The sequence below is a fragment of the Clupea harengus genome, chromosome 3, assembly GCF_900700415.2.
Source record: "Clupea harengus chromosome 3, Ch_v2.0.2, whole genome shotgun sequence".
Taxonomy (NCBI): domain Eukaryota; kingdom Metazoa; phylum Chordata; class Actinopteri; order Clupeiformes; family Clupeidae; genus Clupea; species Clupea harengus.
The window spans coordinates 3,900,931-3,918,953 of NC_045154.1; the positions used below are offsets into that span (position 1 = coordinate 3,900,931).

The 18,023-nt window shown below is 46.5% G+C and overlaps 1 protein-coding gene across 1 annotated transcript; it reads right to left on the minus strand.

Moving 5' to 3' along the window:
• Positions 1–2,276: 2,276 nt before the first annotated feature.
• plekhg7 (pleckstrin homology domain containing, family G (with RhoGef domain) member 7) lies at positions 2,277–16,645 on the minus strand. Its single transcript, XM_031564278.2, has 17 exons — positions 16,267–16,645; positions 14,838–15,598; positions 14,039–14,061; positions 10,902–11,020; positions 10,528–10,568; positions 10,049–10,144; positions 9,249–9,398; positions 8,957–9,052; positions 8,430–8,531; positions 8,193–8,306; positions 7,603–7,777; positions 5,966–6,081; positions 5,397–5,484; positions 5,036–5,115; positions 4,271–4,424; positions 3,988–4,085; positions 2,277–3,116 (listed from the first exon to the last, which is right to left on the minus strand). The coding sequence occupies exons 2-17, from the start codon at positions 15,462–15,464 to the stop codon at positions 3,006–3,008; spliced, it is 2,190 nt and encodes a 729-aa protein (XP_031420138.1). The 5' UTR covers positions 15,465–15,598; positions 16,267–16,645; the 3' UTR covers positions 2,277–3,005.
• Between the last annotated feature and the right edge of the window lie 1,378 nt (positions 16,646–18,023).

Consider the following 18,023-nt stretch of genomic DNA (forward strand, 5'->3'; position numbering starts at 1 on the left):
CGGAGTGTGTGTGTGTGGGGGGAGTCTGGGCCAGGTGGTGGAAGGATCTCTTGTCATCTAACACTATCAAGTGTTCTGGGGCTCTGAAATGGATGGTTAATGGATGTAGGTGTTTCTGAGATTCATGATTAAGCCTTTCTGACCACCCTGCCATCTGTACAGTTAATGCTCAAAGCGCTTCTTGTTCTTCAGTTAAGGTGTGTTTCATGTTGCATTGGCTGCTGACTTGTCATGACCCACAAGTTAACCCTGCATTGTACATAGGGTGTGTGTGTGTGTGTGTGTGTGTGTGTGTGTGTGTGTGTGTGTGTGTGTGTGTGTGTGTGTGTGTGTGTGTGTGTGTGTGTGTGTGTGTGTGTGTGTGTGTTCTGCTGTGTGTTTGCACCCATCTTGCTTTTGAGCAATAATTGTGATACTGTGGCATTGGCTGCAGTTGTGTGTGTGTGGCTGCCCGTATGTTTCTTTTTAATAATAATTTAAAAAGTTTTAGGATGTTTGGTGTTATTGTGTTGTCTGAAGTGCTGCCTGTACAAAAAGAAAAACTCCGCTGCGCTGGAGATGTATCGCACAAGTGACTTTGATGTCAATGTGAAAAGCACTCTTTGGGAGAGCTACAACCTCAGTGTTTCCCCGTCACCTCTGTTGGCTGGAGCAGGTTAGTCAGGTTTCACCACGGGGTGCACACTCAAACTGACACAGGTCCCCCACCCCACCCCACCCCACCCCACCCCACCCCACCCCACCCATCCCCCCCCACCCCCGTCCCCCAGCCTGCTGAAGAGGGAATGCTCCTCAGCTTATCCGCATCAGTATCTTGGAAGTTCTTGTTTTTTTGTTTTTTTTTGGGCTAGGGGGAGCGTATTTACCTCTGGGTTAGGCACAGAAGGAAAGTTAGAGGTGAAGGCCTCTGCAGAGTCACATGACCTTTTGTGTCAGGGGTCATGGTCACATTCTACTTCAGCGCAGTATTCACATCCGTCTGGTGAAGAATCAGAACACAGTAGGACTGAGGATGTTCTTTTTATGTGTTTAGTAGAATGTAACTCGAGCTCTCTCTCTCTCAACTTGCAGATTTGTTTGTATTTCTTCATGCATGTGAGATACTGACTCTCACACACCCAATTGTACAAGGCCTGCTGAGATGTAGGTGTGGCAGTCCTACTGAATGTGTGTTAGTGCCATGGACTTCCTCTTCATCTGTCTGCTTGTGTTCTCTCTCTCTCTCTCTCTCTCTCTCTCTCTCTCTCTCTCTCTCTCTCTCTCTCTCTCTCCCTGGAGAAAAGGAACGGAACAGGTGGCGGCCTCATCACATCCGCTTTTCTGGAGGGATTTCAGTTCTGTCACTCCACTAACAAATGCCATTGTAACTTTGTCTGTAACATGTTTTGATTATGATGTATAATATGCTTTTATATATATATATAAAAAAATAAGAAGAAAAGGGAGGAAAAACTACTGAGGACATATGTAAAGAAAAACAAAAAAAATTCATGGTCTTAACCGTCCTCATATATCATTTGGTAATGACACTACGCATTGTTGTGGTCTTAACTTGGTGGTTTATCATGGCTGTGTTTGTGTGTGGCATGCTGATCAGGGGCTTAGCCCTAGAGGTTATGCCAAGTACTTGGTTCAGTGACAAACCTGGGTAAGTTAACTTGGAGTAAGTGGTAAACCTCCTAATAGAGAAGCCCTATGGTTTTATTCTTCTAGCAAAACAAAGCCAGAGGGCGGCTCTTTTAGGAGGCTTACCACTTACTCTGAGTGAACTTACCCAGCTATGTTATTAAAGCACATACTTGGAATACCCCCCAGGCCTGTACGTGCTCACCACTGGACGCTGTTTGTGTGATCATGTCTCTGTGCCTTAAGCTTGCGTTCTCACTCACTGCCCCCCATCACCATCTCTGGTGTCCATATGAAAGGCCACGGCGGACTAACAGGATGGACTGAATGACCTGATGCGCTGAATGGTTTTACTTTTTGTTATGAGAGTGGAAAAAAAGTGATGTAATTTATGTCCCGAGGGATCTTTTTTTTTTTATTATTAAATAATAAAACTAGGTGTTTCTATTTTCAACATAAATCCTGGCCTTTTTGAAATTATTTATTATTAAGTTATTTAGTCCAGCCACTGTAAGACACGTTCCATTGTTCTTTGCTATACTGTAAACCATCTTGAATGTCGGAACGCCTCTGTTACATAATAACATTTAGATTGGCATAAAGACCGGTAATAAACCATCACGGACACAAAATTCAGCCAGCCAGTGTAGTCAGCTACAGAGTACTTTCATGGAAAACTTTAATTACAAAAAACTAGTCATTTACATCAACTGAGTCACTGGAAAAGATTAATACCTACATTATGTGCTTGACTTCCTCTGCTTGTAATTGCCCTATTCTCACTGCATGTGTGTGTGAGTAGGTAGAAGGTGACTGGGTGAAGTTGATAGGGGAGATAACCCTTCTGATTCGCAGGATGTCGCCTGTAGCACACATATCCGCCATAGCAGCGACTGTTCCCTCGTCCACACCCTTTTGAACTGAGGAGTGAGGGAGCCTGTGTGGGGAGGTGGACGGGCTGGGGATTGGACTGAGGCGTGAGGTGGACGGGCTGGGGATTGGACTGAGGCGTGAGGTGGACGGGCTGGGGATTGGACTGAGGCGTGAGGTGGACGGGCTGGGGATTGGACTGAGGCGTGAGGTGGACGGGCTGGGGATTGGACTGAGGCGTAAGGGAGCCTGTGGGGAGGTGGACGGGCTGGGGATTGGACTGAGGCGTAAGGGAGCTTGTGTGGGGAGGTGGAGGGGCTGGGGATTGGACTGAGATTGGGTTGGATGGGAGGCTCAGGAGCGTTCTAGTCTAGTCTGGCAGGGGAGGCTTCAGGTGAGGTGAGCCTCAGCAAAATGGTCTCTGGACGGGGAGTTCTTACAAGGCCCAGCCTGCTGAGGACCTGGGTTGGGTCTGTTGGGAACACTTCACAGGATCGGTGCAGAGAAGCTTAGATTTGCGAGGACTCCAGCCAGACCGACGAGTTCTTGACATGGAAATGTCCCGAGTCTTGCTTCAAAAGCGTTGTAACGGCACTCTCGATCTCAGTCATCCATGTTTTCTACAACACAAAAGAAACTGTTTACACAAGGAGACAGCCACCGTCAACAGGACTTAGTAACAGATCTTTCCTATTACTCTCTCGTACAGGTGTACACAATGTGCGTACTTTCTTAGGGGAAGCTCAACAGAAGCACTTGCGTGACTGCTCTCTCTAACTCACTCATCCACACTTTGCACAATAACGTGGACAAAAGCGCATTTCTAGAACAGGCACTGAGAAACACTGAGCCCACAGGGGTTTAAGGGGATTTACTGAAAAACGAGCTCCTCTTATTACAGTGTCATATGGAATACTTGGTGCATGAAATCACACAAGCACTTAAATAGCTAGTTAACCAGATACAAAGTAGACTACTGAATCCTACACACCTGCTTATAAAAAAAGTGAATTGACCATTAGTTGAGGAGACAAATGGCAAGATAAGGCGTGGGAATTGGGAGATAACGCAATCTAAGTACTGCCCTTTGTGCTGAGTCAGGTGAAGAAACGCCCAGGATCTCAGCACTATTACTTAAAGATGGCCATAAACCAGTGAGACAGATGATGCCACTCTGCCCTACCTGGACTACTGTTTAGGACTGTGATCGGGGTGGTCCCTCAGATCACTCTGTCACTCTGCCCTATCTGGACTATTGTTTAGGACTAATCGGGGTGGTTCCTCATCTATCTCACGCCTGTCCAAAGGTGAATGCCAATCAAAACAACCTCCCACCCAGCAGCTTGAGGATGGCTGCCAGTTTTGAATCCTGCTGATTAAACGTCACATCATAGAGCAGCTGAAGATGCAACGTGATTTCCATCCCGTCAGCCTTTGGTCATGACAATATACTCGGTGACCGGCTAGAGGCAGAGGTACAGGGCCTCTCACCTTGACAGCTTCTGAATAGGCCTGCAGGATGAAGACGCCGATGCACTGCTGGTAGCGGTTCTGGTGCATGATGATGAAGGAATGGGGCAGGCCTGAAGCTGTGGAGGAACAGCCAGAGCGAGGAGGAAGAGGTGTTACAACTTAGAATCGTCAGGTTTCACACATTTGGTCAGCATGAGAAAGAATACACATACTCCAGTGTCACTCCAGTTAACTATAATGGTGGACTTATTTATTTTCAGCAGACAGTCAAGGCTTGTGGTGATTGTGGTCTTGGCCTGACCTGTAGCATTGAGCTGGTCCACATTCTTGAGCTGCAGGCGGTCCAGGGACACGGGCTGGTCCAGGACGGTGAAGCTGCAGCCTTCCTGCAGCAGCTGCTCCAGCTCCTGACCCGGGCCTGGACGCGGCTGAATCTGGTCAGCGCCACCAGACCTCTGGGAGACACGGACACGTGAGAGAAAGACAGAGACACACATTAACACAGACACGCATGCACACAGGACTCACACACACGTATGCAGGCTAAAAAACACAAGAAACACCAAAGCCACACATACATACACACTTAGGTGAGAAATGCACATATAGAAAAAATAAATAAACATGAGACATCGTACACACCCATTAGAGATCCATGAGACCATGACACAAACCCAAATACAAACCCATGCCACTCATGGCCATGTATAGTTTGGACACATTAGTTATTTAAATGTGTTCAGGTTTAGTCCTGATCCCACTGAGAGAGGCATTTTAAACCACACGTAGTCTAAAGTAAATATTACGTTAAAAACACATTCAAACATGTTGTGCCTCATCACACAATGATCCAGTGATCGTAATGAGATCACCGTAATTGGATGTCAATCCTGTGTGTACACAGACCTTAATCCCACACAGTCATGGTGGGGTGTGGAAGCCCTTTTATTGTGATATGATAGTTATCAGCATAGCAATTAAAGCAATGAAAAGGCGAGGCAAGAGATTGTTGCACAACTATTTTGAACACCAGTCATTAAGCTCCTGAGCCATAAATGAGCCTTACCTTTTTATTCCGTTTCAGCTTGGTGACCAGCAGAAACTCGTCAAAAAGGAACAGAAAGACTTCATGGAGTTTCGCATTTTCTGTGACGACATAGTACATTTTATTAGTTTTAATACATGTGAAAAAGAATACAAAAACACATTGAGGCACATAAACAAAAAGTCCACTCACAGTTTTACATGACAATGCATGTAAAGGTGACCCAGATAGTAGAGATGGATAGTAGCTAATAGATCCTAGAAAGTAGCTGATTCTGGCCCAGATTAGACTCTGATCTAGTGCCACGGTGAGCGGCTACTTGGGCATGCGTGCCCTCTCTCTTTCTAAGTACTGGTGATAGCACCACTGGTGAGCATCTCACCAATGAGGACCAGCCTCCCCTCGTGCAGCAGGCTGCGGTGAGTGATGAGGTTCTCCAGAGTCACGGCCTTCAGCAGGTGCTTCAGGTTCTGCAGGTGGACATGAATGGGGATTAGGAAAGCATGACATGTTTGGTCTTGTTCTTGTCACTCAATAGACAGCCACAGCATCAAAGTCCTGTCCTGAAACTGGAAGTGCAAGGTGCTAACAACAACCAAGTCATGGCTTTTATTCCTAATGAGCACACATACTGATGGAATGAAAATCCTCTCTGTACTAGAAGTCTAGGAAAAAACACCTGCAAAAGCCAAACAACCCTTGAACCCCCAGGTGAACTCTGAAGACGATGGTGAGGAAAACACTAACGTCACTGGGATGATCTCACAGGAGCGCAAAGTCCAAAAGAAGGATATGTTTAGTCTATTATCATTTTGAGAAGGACCATCTGCTAAATACATGTGCCCATTAAACTTTCACTGCAGTCATGCAATGACTTGTTGAAATGTCCTAAATCACACAATGAATTGGCCTAAATGACACATTTGTCTGCGCTGACCGCTCACAGCTCACCTCGGGTACATAAGCTCGCTTGTCCCTCTCCCACACCGGCAGCCAGACCAGTGCCTCCTTCAGCTGCTTGACTTTCTGGTAGTTGTCCAGCCATTTCACCTTCCCCTCCAGGTCATCTGCACAGAGAGGAGACACAGGGTCTGGGTCCTGTGCTTCATCTTCACAGTAACAAAAGCCCACACAAAGCCTACTCTGACATAAATAAACACTGCCGGGGTCACGGAGAGGACACTCCGGGTTCCTGCCCCGCAACACAGCAGTTCATGGACATTACAGTGACATTTTTTTTTTTTTCTCTCGTGCTGACGACAATCACTTCTATTTTTACCCTCCCAGTATGATCAGATTAGTCGCACGCCCCGTGGCTTTTGTGATCTCATGGCACAGATCTGCATGGTGGGAGGGAGAGAGGGAAAAAGAGAGAAGGTGGAAGTCGACCTTTACACAAGACACTCTAATTACCTCCAGTCAGTGTAGCAGGACCGACATGGACACACAAAGGAACACACCCACCATTGATTATGGGAGAACAATACAAAGGACACACACGCACATATTCAACAGTTCATGGGAACAGTTTTCTATTTGTTATTTTTAATGATGTTACTTTCAGTCCTTCTGAATTCATCTGCCATAGGTTGGGCTTGTTGCCTGGTAACAGTGACAACAGGTGTGCGTGTCTAGGCTGTGATGAGGCCTGGCTGGACTCCAGGTAGAGGCTCTGGTGACGAGTTGCCAAAATAAACCAAATGGGGAACCACATCCAAATTTGGTGCATGCAAATATAAGTACCCATTTAAATGACTCGACTGGACTGGATTGAGTATAAGGGAACAGGTCCAAACCTAAACCTGATTCTGCTATGAGAAGCAGATAATGCTCAAAGACCTTTGCTCACTGCGTGTACAAACTTGTACAGTTGACCTGTTTCAATAAGTTTACACATTATTAAAATGTCATCTTATGTCATCTGTGAAAATAGCACAAGCTATAGCATTCTAAATTAGTGCTGCATTTTGAGGGTATGAAAAGTTATGACTTGATTGTTCCCACCTTAGTACACTTAGTGAGGATGAGGGGTTTGGACGCCTATCTTGAGAGAATGTGCTATTGCATTCAACTGTTTTCTGGAAACTAGGCCTAAAACTAACTGAATTAAAGACTATTCATTATCAAATGTGCACAGTTAATGTGCTTATTATGAGTATTTTAATTTCAAGTCTCATTATGCAATCCAGGTTACATGACCTCAGAAATGGACAGTAGCCAATCAGTTTGACTGACAAATCATGTTCTTCTTGATTGTCTTATTCCGGCTTTGCACAACTCTCTTCGTAATTATTTTCTCACACTGGCAGATACACACACACACACACACACACACACACACACACACACACGCACATTCAAACAAGTTTTGGCTTGCTACAAATGATGTTGCTCGACCAATCTATTCAGTGTAAATGGTTCCTCAGATGTTACTAGAAGGCAGCTATCAGACTACAGTATTACAGACTACAGCACCAAAATGGTTGCTCAGATGTAACTAGTAGGCCGCTGTCAGACTACAGTATAATAATGGCGTGCTGTAATGGGCAAGGAGTGGGGTCCAATGAGACAAAGGGGTGGGGACTCACATATGGCTCTGTCCACCTGCTCCACCACCTCCTGCAGGGCGCTCTCCTCCTCTGGGCTCTGGCTCCTCTTGCCCACGTTCTTCAGGAGGAGCGGGTACCTCGTGAACCTCTGCAGGGGAACCACCAGCAGGTCCCTCAGCTGCAGCCGACGGCACTGCTGGTTCCGCTCACACCACTATGAGACGGAAAGGTTTTACACTTCATCCAACCATTACATTACTGCACCATTAAAACAGAGAGGAAGAAAGACAAACAGATAGATGAGGGGGGGGGGGGATAAGACAAGACCATTTATAAAAGACCAGGAGAACACACTGATATACTGACATACATGACTCATACTCATGACTCATGCCAAGGATGGAAGATAAGAGAAGCCCCAGGGTGCAAAGGGAGCCTGCCTGCCTGACTAACTGACTCATCACAGTCTGATGGATGAGCTCCAACACGCTGAGCAACAGTCACTGTCAATAGGACCTTGCTCTAGCAGAGAGACGTTGTAACCTGCCCCTGGCTGCGCTTAGGCTTGCCCTGTGCTTCTCTGCTCCGACGGCCCTAATTTACTGCCTCCAATAACCAGCACAACGTACCTTTACGTAGGAGCCAAAGTCCTCCCTGGGCTTCAGGCTGTCCAGATAAAGGATGGCAGCCGAGTAGTTCAAGCAGTACTTCTGTAGACAGTGGCAAATGCTCTCCCTGAAAGTCTGCAAACGACAGCACACAAACCCAGTTTCAGAAAGGGGGCTGATAGATGGCAGTCATAAAGGCACAAAATGGGGGGTGTGGCGGGGGGGGGGGGGGGGGGGGTGCTCGGTGCGTGGACTTGCCTTTTTGAGCAGAGCCAGCAGGGCCTGTGTGTTGTCAGAGTCTGAGTCCTGCCAAGACTCCTTTATCACACGCAACAGGCTGGTCAGGAAGTCAAAGCTCACCTGGGATGACAAACACCATGACATTTGCTTTTGTTTGTTTGCTAAAATGTACCACAGACTCTCTTCCCTGACAAAAAATATCAAATATCAAGCAGGCATCAGGACCAGGCTCGACCCAAATAGGTGCCATGTTGTTCCTCAGCGACTGGATGATGAATTCATGAATCATCGCACCAGGAACAAAAATATTGTGAATATTTTCATATAAAAATGTATTTATAATATATACATATTTTTAAGTTTAATTGTATATAAACATTATAACATACGCATTGTTCTCGCATAAAACTCACAAATCTGTAATTTCATTCACTTTTACAATATATACAGTACAGATGCTTTGTTTACATAGCCCGCATATGTGTTATCAGAAACTGATTAGATCTGCCCTCTGTTTTTGTATCTGATGATGACTGGTGTCGTACCAGGCACAGCTCGTTGAGATTGGCAAAGAGCCTCCAGGAGTCGATATCTTGCAGGCAATCTCGCATCTGCAGATCGCTCAGGGTGGTCAGGAATACCTGCATGCAACCCAAACAACACAGGGAAGGAAAACAAGTTCATTTCAGTTCACAGCAGGTTCGAGCACAGCGTTACAGCACGTTCCCTTCAGTTCACAGGGACCAATGTGAATCATTTAAATACATCAGAAGATATTCACAGAAGCAAAGAAAGGACAACGCAAGAACAAAATAGACACTTTAGTTGTTACTGTACCTCCTTCAGAACCATGAGCTGGTCCAGGAAGTAGACGCACTCACTGGTGAAGAGCTCCCAGATCGCTTCCTGTTTCCTGTAGGCCTTGGGGTCCTCTTGGGCATGGAGCGGGGGCGAGTGCTCCCTCAGAAACTCCTCCAGAGAGCAGTCCTGGGAAGGGACACACATCGGTCAGGGTGCTGTGGTGTGTCCAGATGGAGTGTCCTCCTTACTGAAGTGCAGACACGCTGCAGATGGTTTCATTCTTTCAAACGAGCACTAGAGAGGATGGCCATGTTGCAATGACTGAAACTATGTTGAAACCTTGTTTCCTTCACATTCATAGCAGGGCACAGGACATGAAGCATTGATGAATGTTCGGCATACTTCACATGACATTCTAAGTGATGTTCTAAATGTGCACGCACGCACGCACGCACGCACGCACGCACGCACGCACGTGGCACCACTGTGGTTTCCTTCCCATTTACAACCAAGCTTACTGTTGAAGTCTTTAACCTTTTCAGGTTCACTAAACTTCTCCACACATGAAGCCATCAATCAACCTTGCTGTCAGTCCTGCTCTTGCAAAATGCTTTAGTGCCGTTTATTTAGAGACCGCAGAGCTGCTAAGCTCATTATATCAAGGCGCTCAGTCACGATCCCATGATCAAGATTTGATTAGAAAAGTTCAGACAATTCTACTTTCAAACACTTCCAAGAATTGGCTGGGGAACTTTGGCATTCCAGAGGAGAGACGGCGGTGGGAATAGGCTGGGTCGGGTGTGGGGTAGGGTAGGCCACTGGTGGGCTTCACTGACCTTTAACCTCTGGAAGTCCGAGTCCCTCCAGTCCTGAATATGAGAAGCGGAGAGACACTTCTCAACGTCTGTGGCTGTCCGCACCTTTCCCTTAGTCTGTGGAGGAGGACGAATGAATCACAGGTGTTTATAGTAACCTGACCCCCTGGGGAACACTATCTCTTTCCATGGGACTGGGAATGTGGGGTTGAGGCAGCAGAGTGTTCGACCAAATAGTGCAGCTCTGGTATTTGTTGGTTGGGGTGTTCATTGTTTTTCAAGAGAGCGGTGACAAGGGTGAGGCAAAGGGAGGGAGAGAGGGAGGTAATGAGGGAGGGCATGCAAATCTGATTTGCAAAGCGGGTCAGGGGACAATAAGAATGTGTGCTCTGGCTAAGCTGGCCGGGCCAGCGGGGGGACACGGCATCAGCGAACCCACTGCGCCGCACTGCACTAGCAAGCACCGGGAGGGCCAGAGCCAGAGCCAGAGATCCACTTACCGTGCTGCGCCTGGAGAACGGCCACTTTGATTTCTTAGTGTCTGGGTGGAACAAAGAGAACAGGAAACAGATACATGTAAATAAACCTTCAGGTCCACCAGTGTCCAGTTTGGAAAATGAGATTGGCCAGCCATCTAAGGAGACCCATTTGTGCTGTGTAAGTGTAAAAACCAAATACAGCAGTGCTCCTTCCATGTCTTGGAATTGTGTTCATCTCCAAGAACAAATAGGGTCAGACACTGATAGCATGGTAACTGGAGAGAGTGACTCTGGTTGGGTTCTGGAAAGCCCCCTGTGACACGAGAGCTGGACACCCTGAGGGCAGCTTCCGCGACACCACATAACAACACACCTCGTCTCCCTGAAAAACCCACCTGAGAACGTGGAGCGGTTTAGAATGTCCGCTGCGCCATTGGACACAAAGAGGTCCCCCGGAGACACGTCCAGCCCCGGTAGGCTCACCACCACCGAGCTCCGCCGGCGCTCCTGGAGCCTGGGAACAGCCAGAGGGCGTGGCAGGAGGAGCGGAGGACACAGGTGAGAGCACAGAACATTCCGGACCTTCAGGCCTTTAAAGCACACAGGGCGAGCAGGAAGCACACCTAGCAACAGGTGCAGTCAGCCCTACTCACAACTGCCTGTCTCTCTACCATAAAGCTTTCATGGCTCTTATATTGCAAACCCCCAGTACAGGCCAGCCTTTCCCCTAGGTTTACTCTAGGTGAATGCAGCTTGTGCTGTTTGTGCCCACATTATAGAAGTGCAGGCGTCAGAAACATGGTGCAGTCGAATATCAATCCAATCCAATACACAGAGCAGTAGAACAATCACATAGCCGGTCTGTCAACATTACAACAAGACCTTCAATTCATAGTTTCACCATGGCCTGATAAAATGTCTTCATTTTTTGTGGTGCTTGTTCAAACTAAATTTTAACTATTTCATTCCAGAGGAGATCAATACAAAGATTTATGATGAGCTCAAACACTTCAATCCATACAGTGTTATGCAACTCCTGTAGTTTTGTGCTGCAAAGCTGGGAATGTACACTCCAATTAAAATTCTCCCAAGCTTGCATACTAACCTTCTTAGAGCAAAAATGAACGGAACACAACAAATCCAACACTTTAATTTCAAGATACAGCTTAGCAGGATAGAAAAGAAATCCTCTTTGACATTTGCACATTGCTCAGATGCCTGCCTTGTGCTAGGAGAAGCAGAGGAACTCGCTACTGGTGATAAGGTTTACAGTAAATTGATCCTCTGATGCCACTGTTGTTTGTGTGTCACGATGGCCTACTTTCTTGTAAAGTCACCGTGTTCATTGGAGGATTAGGGCCAGGGGTTAATGGAGCGTGTGCTTTACGAGAGGCGAAAGAGAAAGCGCTCTGAACAGGACTTTTCCATCCTCCTTCAGTGGCAGAGAACAATGGGAAGAACAGGGCTCGGAGAGCCGGAGCCAAGCCTTTCTGCCTGGGGCTTTGTGAGTTCTGTACTCTGCCGTCACTGAAGTCAAATGTTATATTTCACCTGTCCTTTCACCTGACCATGTTCCTGACGCCAAGGCAGTAACACATGCAAATGGAGCGAACTATGCAAATTCAGAGGCTTTTATTATGAAGGGCACGGTTGATCTGATCTATCTGATGCACTGAAGAGAGTTCAGCATGTTCAGCCAATGGACACATTAGGCAAAAAAATCAACTGACCTGAAGTCTAGGCTGAGCAACAAATATCTCATCAGTGCTTACAGTGAACTTTTATCATTTACAACATCCTCATGCGCTGTGCTTCTGTTCAGCGCTGCACCACTGGCCAAATCCAGACTGGCCAGGCAGGTTTTCTCATGCTTCACTATCAATGCTGGGTCACCTCTCCAGCTCCCCAACAAACAGGCCTCGTGATGGTGGCTTTGTGAACCTGAGAAGACGTTTAAATAAACAACTAATGGGAACTGACATACTCTGGCTGCATGCTGGTTTGTCTGCATTTCTTGCATGTTAATAAGTCCTGGACAGCGTGCTCACTGTGACACAGAACGTGCGGTGTAAACAGTGAGGGAACTGGTTGTCCCTTTTATTGCATACAAAGTTTCACTCTCCATGAACTATGATCAGTCCCGGACCATGTTATATTTGCAGAATGTAAAAGAGGAAGTTGAATGGCAAAGCAGAACTTTAGACAGTAGCTTCTTTTAAGGCAAACAATTCAAAAACGAACACTGACACACTCACTGCGTGCCTTTGAGTTAGCACTTTTGCTTTAGTTTACTAGTTTTAGACAAACTCCTTACGGCTGCTTTAATTACACTTATGGACACCATGGAAAGACCCATGTATATCTATGGACCCTATCACAGACCTGTGGACCTTATCACAGCACATCCTCAGTGAACTGTTTCCCCTTTCGTGATTCTGACTGTTCCCTGCTTCACAGAGGTCCTTGTGTGCGGGCCCCTTCACGTGTCAGGACAGGGGGCACGGAGGGACCTTCTGGGCCTCACACAAAGATCACCCCCGAGAGGAGCCCCCAAAGTTAACAAGTAGAAAAGTTAATCAGGCCTTTCAAATCGATGGACAAGCAGGCCTCCGAAAAAATGGCACGATGGGTCCCTCGTGAAAACGGGTCATCGCTAATTGCGTTTAATTACACTGTACATCCCATCCCACGGTGAAATCACATTCCTTTGAGTACCGGCTAGAATGGCCCCTCTGTACAGGTCGGCGCTGACAGAGAGCGCCAGGGAAGAACAGAGCTTTGTCTCGCACCTCCGAGAAATAATGATGCCCCTGTAACACGACTGTCTCAACCAATCCCCAGCAGCCCATGTCCACCGAGAGCGAACAGTGTCCTGAACGTAATTACGGCCACAATAGCTGCCTAATTACCCCACCAGTGGGAGGGGGGGAGCCCAATTCTCTCTCTCTCTCTCTCTGTCAAGAAGCCTGGCCAGGCTGCAGGGGAGAGTGGCACTAATGAGAGTTTGTCTAGTCCACACATAACCATGGGACTCTAAAAACTCGCTCTGCCCTGCGCTTGTGCGCTAACAAAGCACCAGCACAATGAACAATGGGGGCGGCCTCTTGCCTGGGCCCTGCTTTGCCCTCCCTCTGCCTGCCTGCCTGCCTGCCTGCCTGCCTGTGCCGTGGACACAGTCCAGCTCAGGTTGGACACTAGCACAGATGGACTGTTTCCACACAAACAAATTCCTGGTTTAATGAAATAGCTCGGCAAATTAAGAATGGTTGTTTGACACAGAGGCTGCAATGGTTTTGGCCTGAACAGTCTGTGTTTGTGTGGCATATTGAATTGTGCTGTTGACTACAGTGTTTACCAGCCTAGATAAAGGAGGAGGTTGAGAAGAAATAAAGGAGACATTTCACACAGTACTTTCCTAAATCTACTCAGCAGCTATGCTTTAAGCTGGCAGCAGATGAGACAACTAGATTTCATGCAATCCCACTGAATATTACTTTAGGTTTGAATTAAGTTAGATGAATGTTCCACTTACCTTCTATGAGACGGTTCTTTCAGCTGTAATAAAAAGCAAAAATGACATTAGATGTTATTCCAAGAGGCCCAGCTCTGACTGTAGAACTCCAGCAAGGACACACTTGGGGCCTCCCCTCAGCAATGAAACATTGAAGTCCCCAAAACAAGATCAATTTCAGCCACATTCATGTTTCAATTGGAAAATTTGAACGGCCAGTAATTGTGTGTTTGAAATCCTCCGGAGCCCCTCGCATCAGTGGGGATGGAAGAGGGGGGATATCGGAGGGACCTATTGAGGACGTGCTCCGCTGAACGCATGGAGCCATTGAGTGGCTTTCCCTTTTATCCTTTTGATGGGCCACTGACCCTGGCATTATGTGCAGCCTGACGGCCGCGGGGAGAGAGGCCCAGTTGCCGGAGTCTCCCGGCAGCCCTCAGCAGGGTGGGCTCGGCCGAAGCTGTCAGTGTATGTAACTGCTGATTCATTTGCTGTCAAAAGCGCTCATTGTGAACCGTCTCCGCAGGACGCCGAAAAGGAGCCACAATTGGAAAGGAATGCAGTGGCATCTGTTTGGGGATTCAATTCAAGAATATTGGCTATTAAATAGCAGCTGGAAACAGCTACATCATTTTTGTAGAGGGAGGATAATTTGTAGGATTGATCTGCTAAGTTAACTATGATGATTTTGGTTCTCATGTCACTTAAAAAAACAACGTCAGTATAGGAAGTAGCACTAAAACAGACAAAACACCTGCAGCGTTCCACTGATTAAATAAATAGGATGGATGGTATGATCAACTTGAATTAATTTCTATACCTGTTCACCCTCACTGGTGCTTTCAAAGCTTCTGCTGCTGACAAGCTCTCCTTCACATGGAGCCTCCGGCCTTTTGCAAATGACACCATTGTCCAGAGTCTTTGATCTAAGTGATCTTGCTTTCCCACGGATCGCTGGGGACTCCGGGTGACAGACCCGCTGAACCTGGCCCTCCGTCGGGAGCGACACGCTGGCCGCGAGGGGAGACTTCAATCGGTACAAGGGAGACAGAGGATTCCTTGGTGACGTCTCACACGGGCCAGAGTCCTCATATGGGCTGGTAATGTCCATTTGTCTGGTGCTCCGCATCCTTCTTAGAGTGGGGGATGTGGAGATCCTGGCGGGAGCCTGTCTGTCAAACTGAATGAGCGGGGTGGGCATGTTGTCGAACTCCTTCAAGGAGATGTGTCGCAGTCTGGCGTGAGTTCGGTCCAGGTCTATGCGCATGATGAAAGGGTGGCTGGTCTGCGTTTGCTTATCCTCAAAATTCTCCAGCTCTGTCTGCGTCTCTGCATTCGTCCATTTAGCTGACTCATCCTCACGCCATTCTATGTAACTCCAGTCTAACGTTTTCTCTACGTCCTTGCCGTTTTCTTTGATTGTGTCCGCGTCTATCAGCTCAGACATCTTGTGCTAGATATCATTGTATCAGAGGTAAAGAAGTAGATGTGTTACAACACGTCAAATCGAGCTGAAAGGACCTCTCGTTTATCCGAGCGTGTTATGGTTGCATTCTTGCGGAACATGATCACGACACAACCCTGAAAAGAGAAGAGTTTGTAAGTCACAAACAATAGGTAAATCACTGGGCTGTTGGTAACTCAAACAACTTCCAGTTTTTGTTCTGATTAAATGGACTACATCTTAAACCTGTTAGATTATTCAAGGCACTACGGCAGCATGTTAAACATCATATCAAACAAATTCGCGGGTGCACCGCGCTGTGCTTTGCGAGTCACCATTGTTCCCCAGGACCCCTTTCTTGCCCATGCTGAAGCCACATAATGCAATCGCATGAAAAAGTTAAAGCTAAAATAGTTCTTTACAACCAGTGATGCACTACCTGCGGAGGATAGTTGGGTGATTTCAGAGTGTAACATGTTATCAGTTCAATGTCACACCCTGACAGCTTAGCGCAAGAAACAAAGGACAGGACATAAGCAGGGGCATATTCAGGCGGCTGCACCAGAGTCAACAATAATGCGCTCATTACGTTAGTGAACTCGAAACAGTGAAAAGTATTCTTAACAAAAAATTCTTTAAACGCCTGCAGGCCTTCATTCAGTGTAAACATGTTGCTTCCCCATCCACTTTCTCACGCGCAGATGGCGCAGGTTGATTACTTCGCATACTCTGAATAAGATTGATATCCTATACTGAGAAATGATAATAGCCATTTTCAAAATAGCATTCGAAATTAAGTACTCACAGTATATGGATTCCCCTCCGAGATCTGTTCTCCGCACGGGATAAGTGCAACAAGTGTGAAAGCTGCGGTGACGGTGTGTTGTGGCTTGCGCGGGTAGCCTGACTACTTTGGGGACAAAGTTGGAGGCAAGTTTTGGCAACGGTGGCTTCCCGGGGCATTGCGTTGAGCCCTCACCAAACACCGCTCAAAGAGATTTGTGAGATTCTGTGTTTGAAAATCATGTTGCGTGCCTGCAGCTGACACACATAAAGAGCCGAAATAAATAAAATAGTTTAAAAAATAACGTGATCTGAAGGAAACTAGGTTAGGTGGAAAGGATGAGCACAGTAGTGATCACGTCAAGTTTGTTGACGACAGCCACTGAAAATAAGGGAGGGTGGGGCGTAACCGTGTCTGTGTGTGTGTGCTGAATAGGTGCTGAGGTGCAAGGTGTGTGCATAACACTCTGACCACATCTCTTCCTTTGTGTGTGTGTGTGTGTGGTGTGTGTGTGTGTGTGTGTGTGAGAGAGAGAGAGAGATCAGATTACCCCTTCACAAGGTGGCTGTTTGAGATGGAAAATATGATTGTAATAATGTTCAAACATCAACCGCTGGTTTAAAAACCAGTAGTTTTCTCCAGTCGTCGCACGCATCTTCTTCAAGGGGCTATGCAGCGCTTCTCTTCATCACTAGATGACAGTGTAGGGTAGGTTTTTCGGAGAAATCCTGAAAGGGGTGAGGAAAGGGCAAGTGTGTTGTAAAAAAATGAAAATGACAAAAGCAGATTAGGTTGGGTTTAATTTTGGTAAAACAACAGGTTAATAAGCCCAGTTAGAAGCCAAAGCACACATGTCACATGCCCCCAAAGACACTTTCCTCCTGGTGCACAATGATACAAATATGGACGTTAAAGAAACACCTGCACAATGAGATTAAGGATCTCTATGAACACGGTCTTAAGAGAGGTGAAAGTATTGGACTTAAAGTTTAGTGAGTGAGAACAGAAGAGAGTACAACCCTGTGCAATATCGTTTACATGTCAAATGATTAAGAATTGTATCACCTCTCAATAACTGCATTATTTGTAAGTTGACAAGGAGACTATTTCCTCTTAATCAAAAATGAATACTTCAGAAAGACTATGTTGAAAATACAAGCTTAAAAAGTAGAAACTCAATGCATCAAAAAGTAATACACCTGTGATCACTGCCACACATTAGAAAACCTGTGATCATTGATTTCCAATTAGCCTAACTGTATGAACATGGTTGTATGTTATATTCTTACCTGTGAACACCAGACTCCATTTACAACTGGCACCATGAATGCCGTGGATAAACCAAAACAATGGGAGATTATTCCCAGTCTCCAGAAGCTTCTGCAGAAGAGGAATATTCCAGCATTATGAGGAACCAAAGTACTCTGCCAAAATCACGCAGGAGTTTCTAAAGAATAAAAAAAAGCTAAAAACTATGACGTGGCCAAGTATGTCGCCTGACTTCAATCCAGTAGAACACCTTTGGGGTATTTGAAAGAGAAAGGTAGAGCAACACAACCCCCCGTAGCTCAGAGCAGATGAATAATGGCAGAACATATCTCCAGAAATGTATGCAACACTGTTATCCTCCACTTTGTGGGGCGACAGTGGTACGGGGGTAGAGAAGTCGTTTAGTAATCAGAAGGTTGCTAGTTCGATTCCCTGTCGAAGCGTCCTTGAGCAAGACACTGAACCCCTAATTGCTCCGGATGTGCAGTGTGCCATCAGTGTAAATGTAA

Coding starts and splice junctions, on each gene's coding strand:
- plekhg7 (XM_031564278.2), bottom strand. CDS start 15,464: ATGTCTGAGCTGATAGACGCGGACACAATCAAAGAAAACGGCAAGGAC. Junction 11,021..14,038: donor AAAGAACCGTCTCATAGAAG/GTAAGTGGAACA, acceptor GGCTGTTCCCAG/GCTCCAGGAGCGCCGGCGGA. Junction 4,425..5,035: donor AGCTGAAACGGAATAAAAAG/GTAAGGCTCATT, acceptor CGTGTCTCCCAG/AGGTCTGGTGGCGCTGACCA.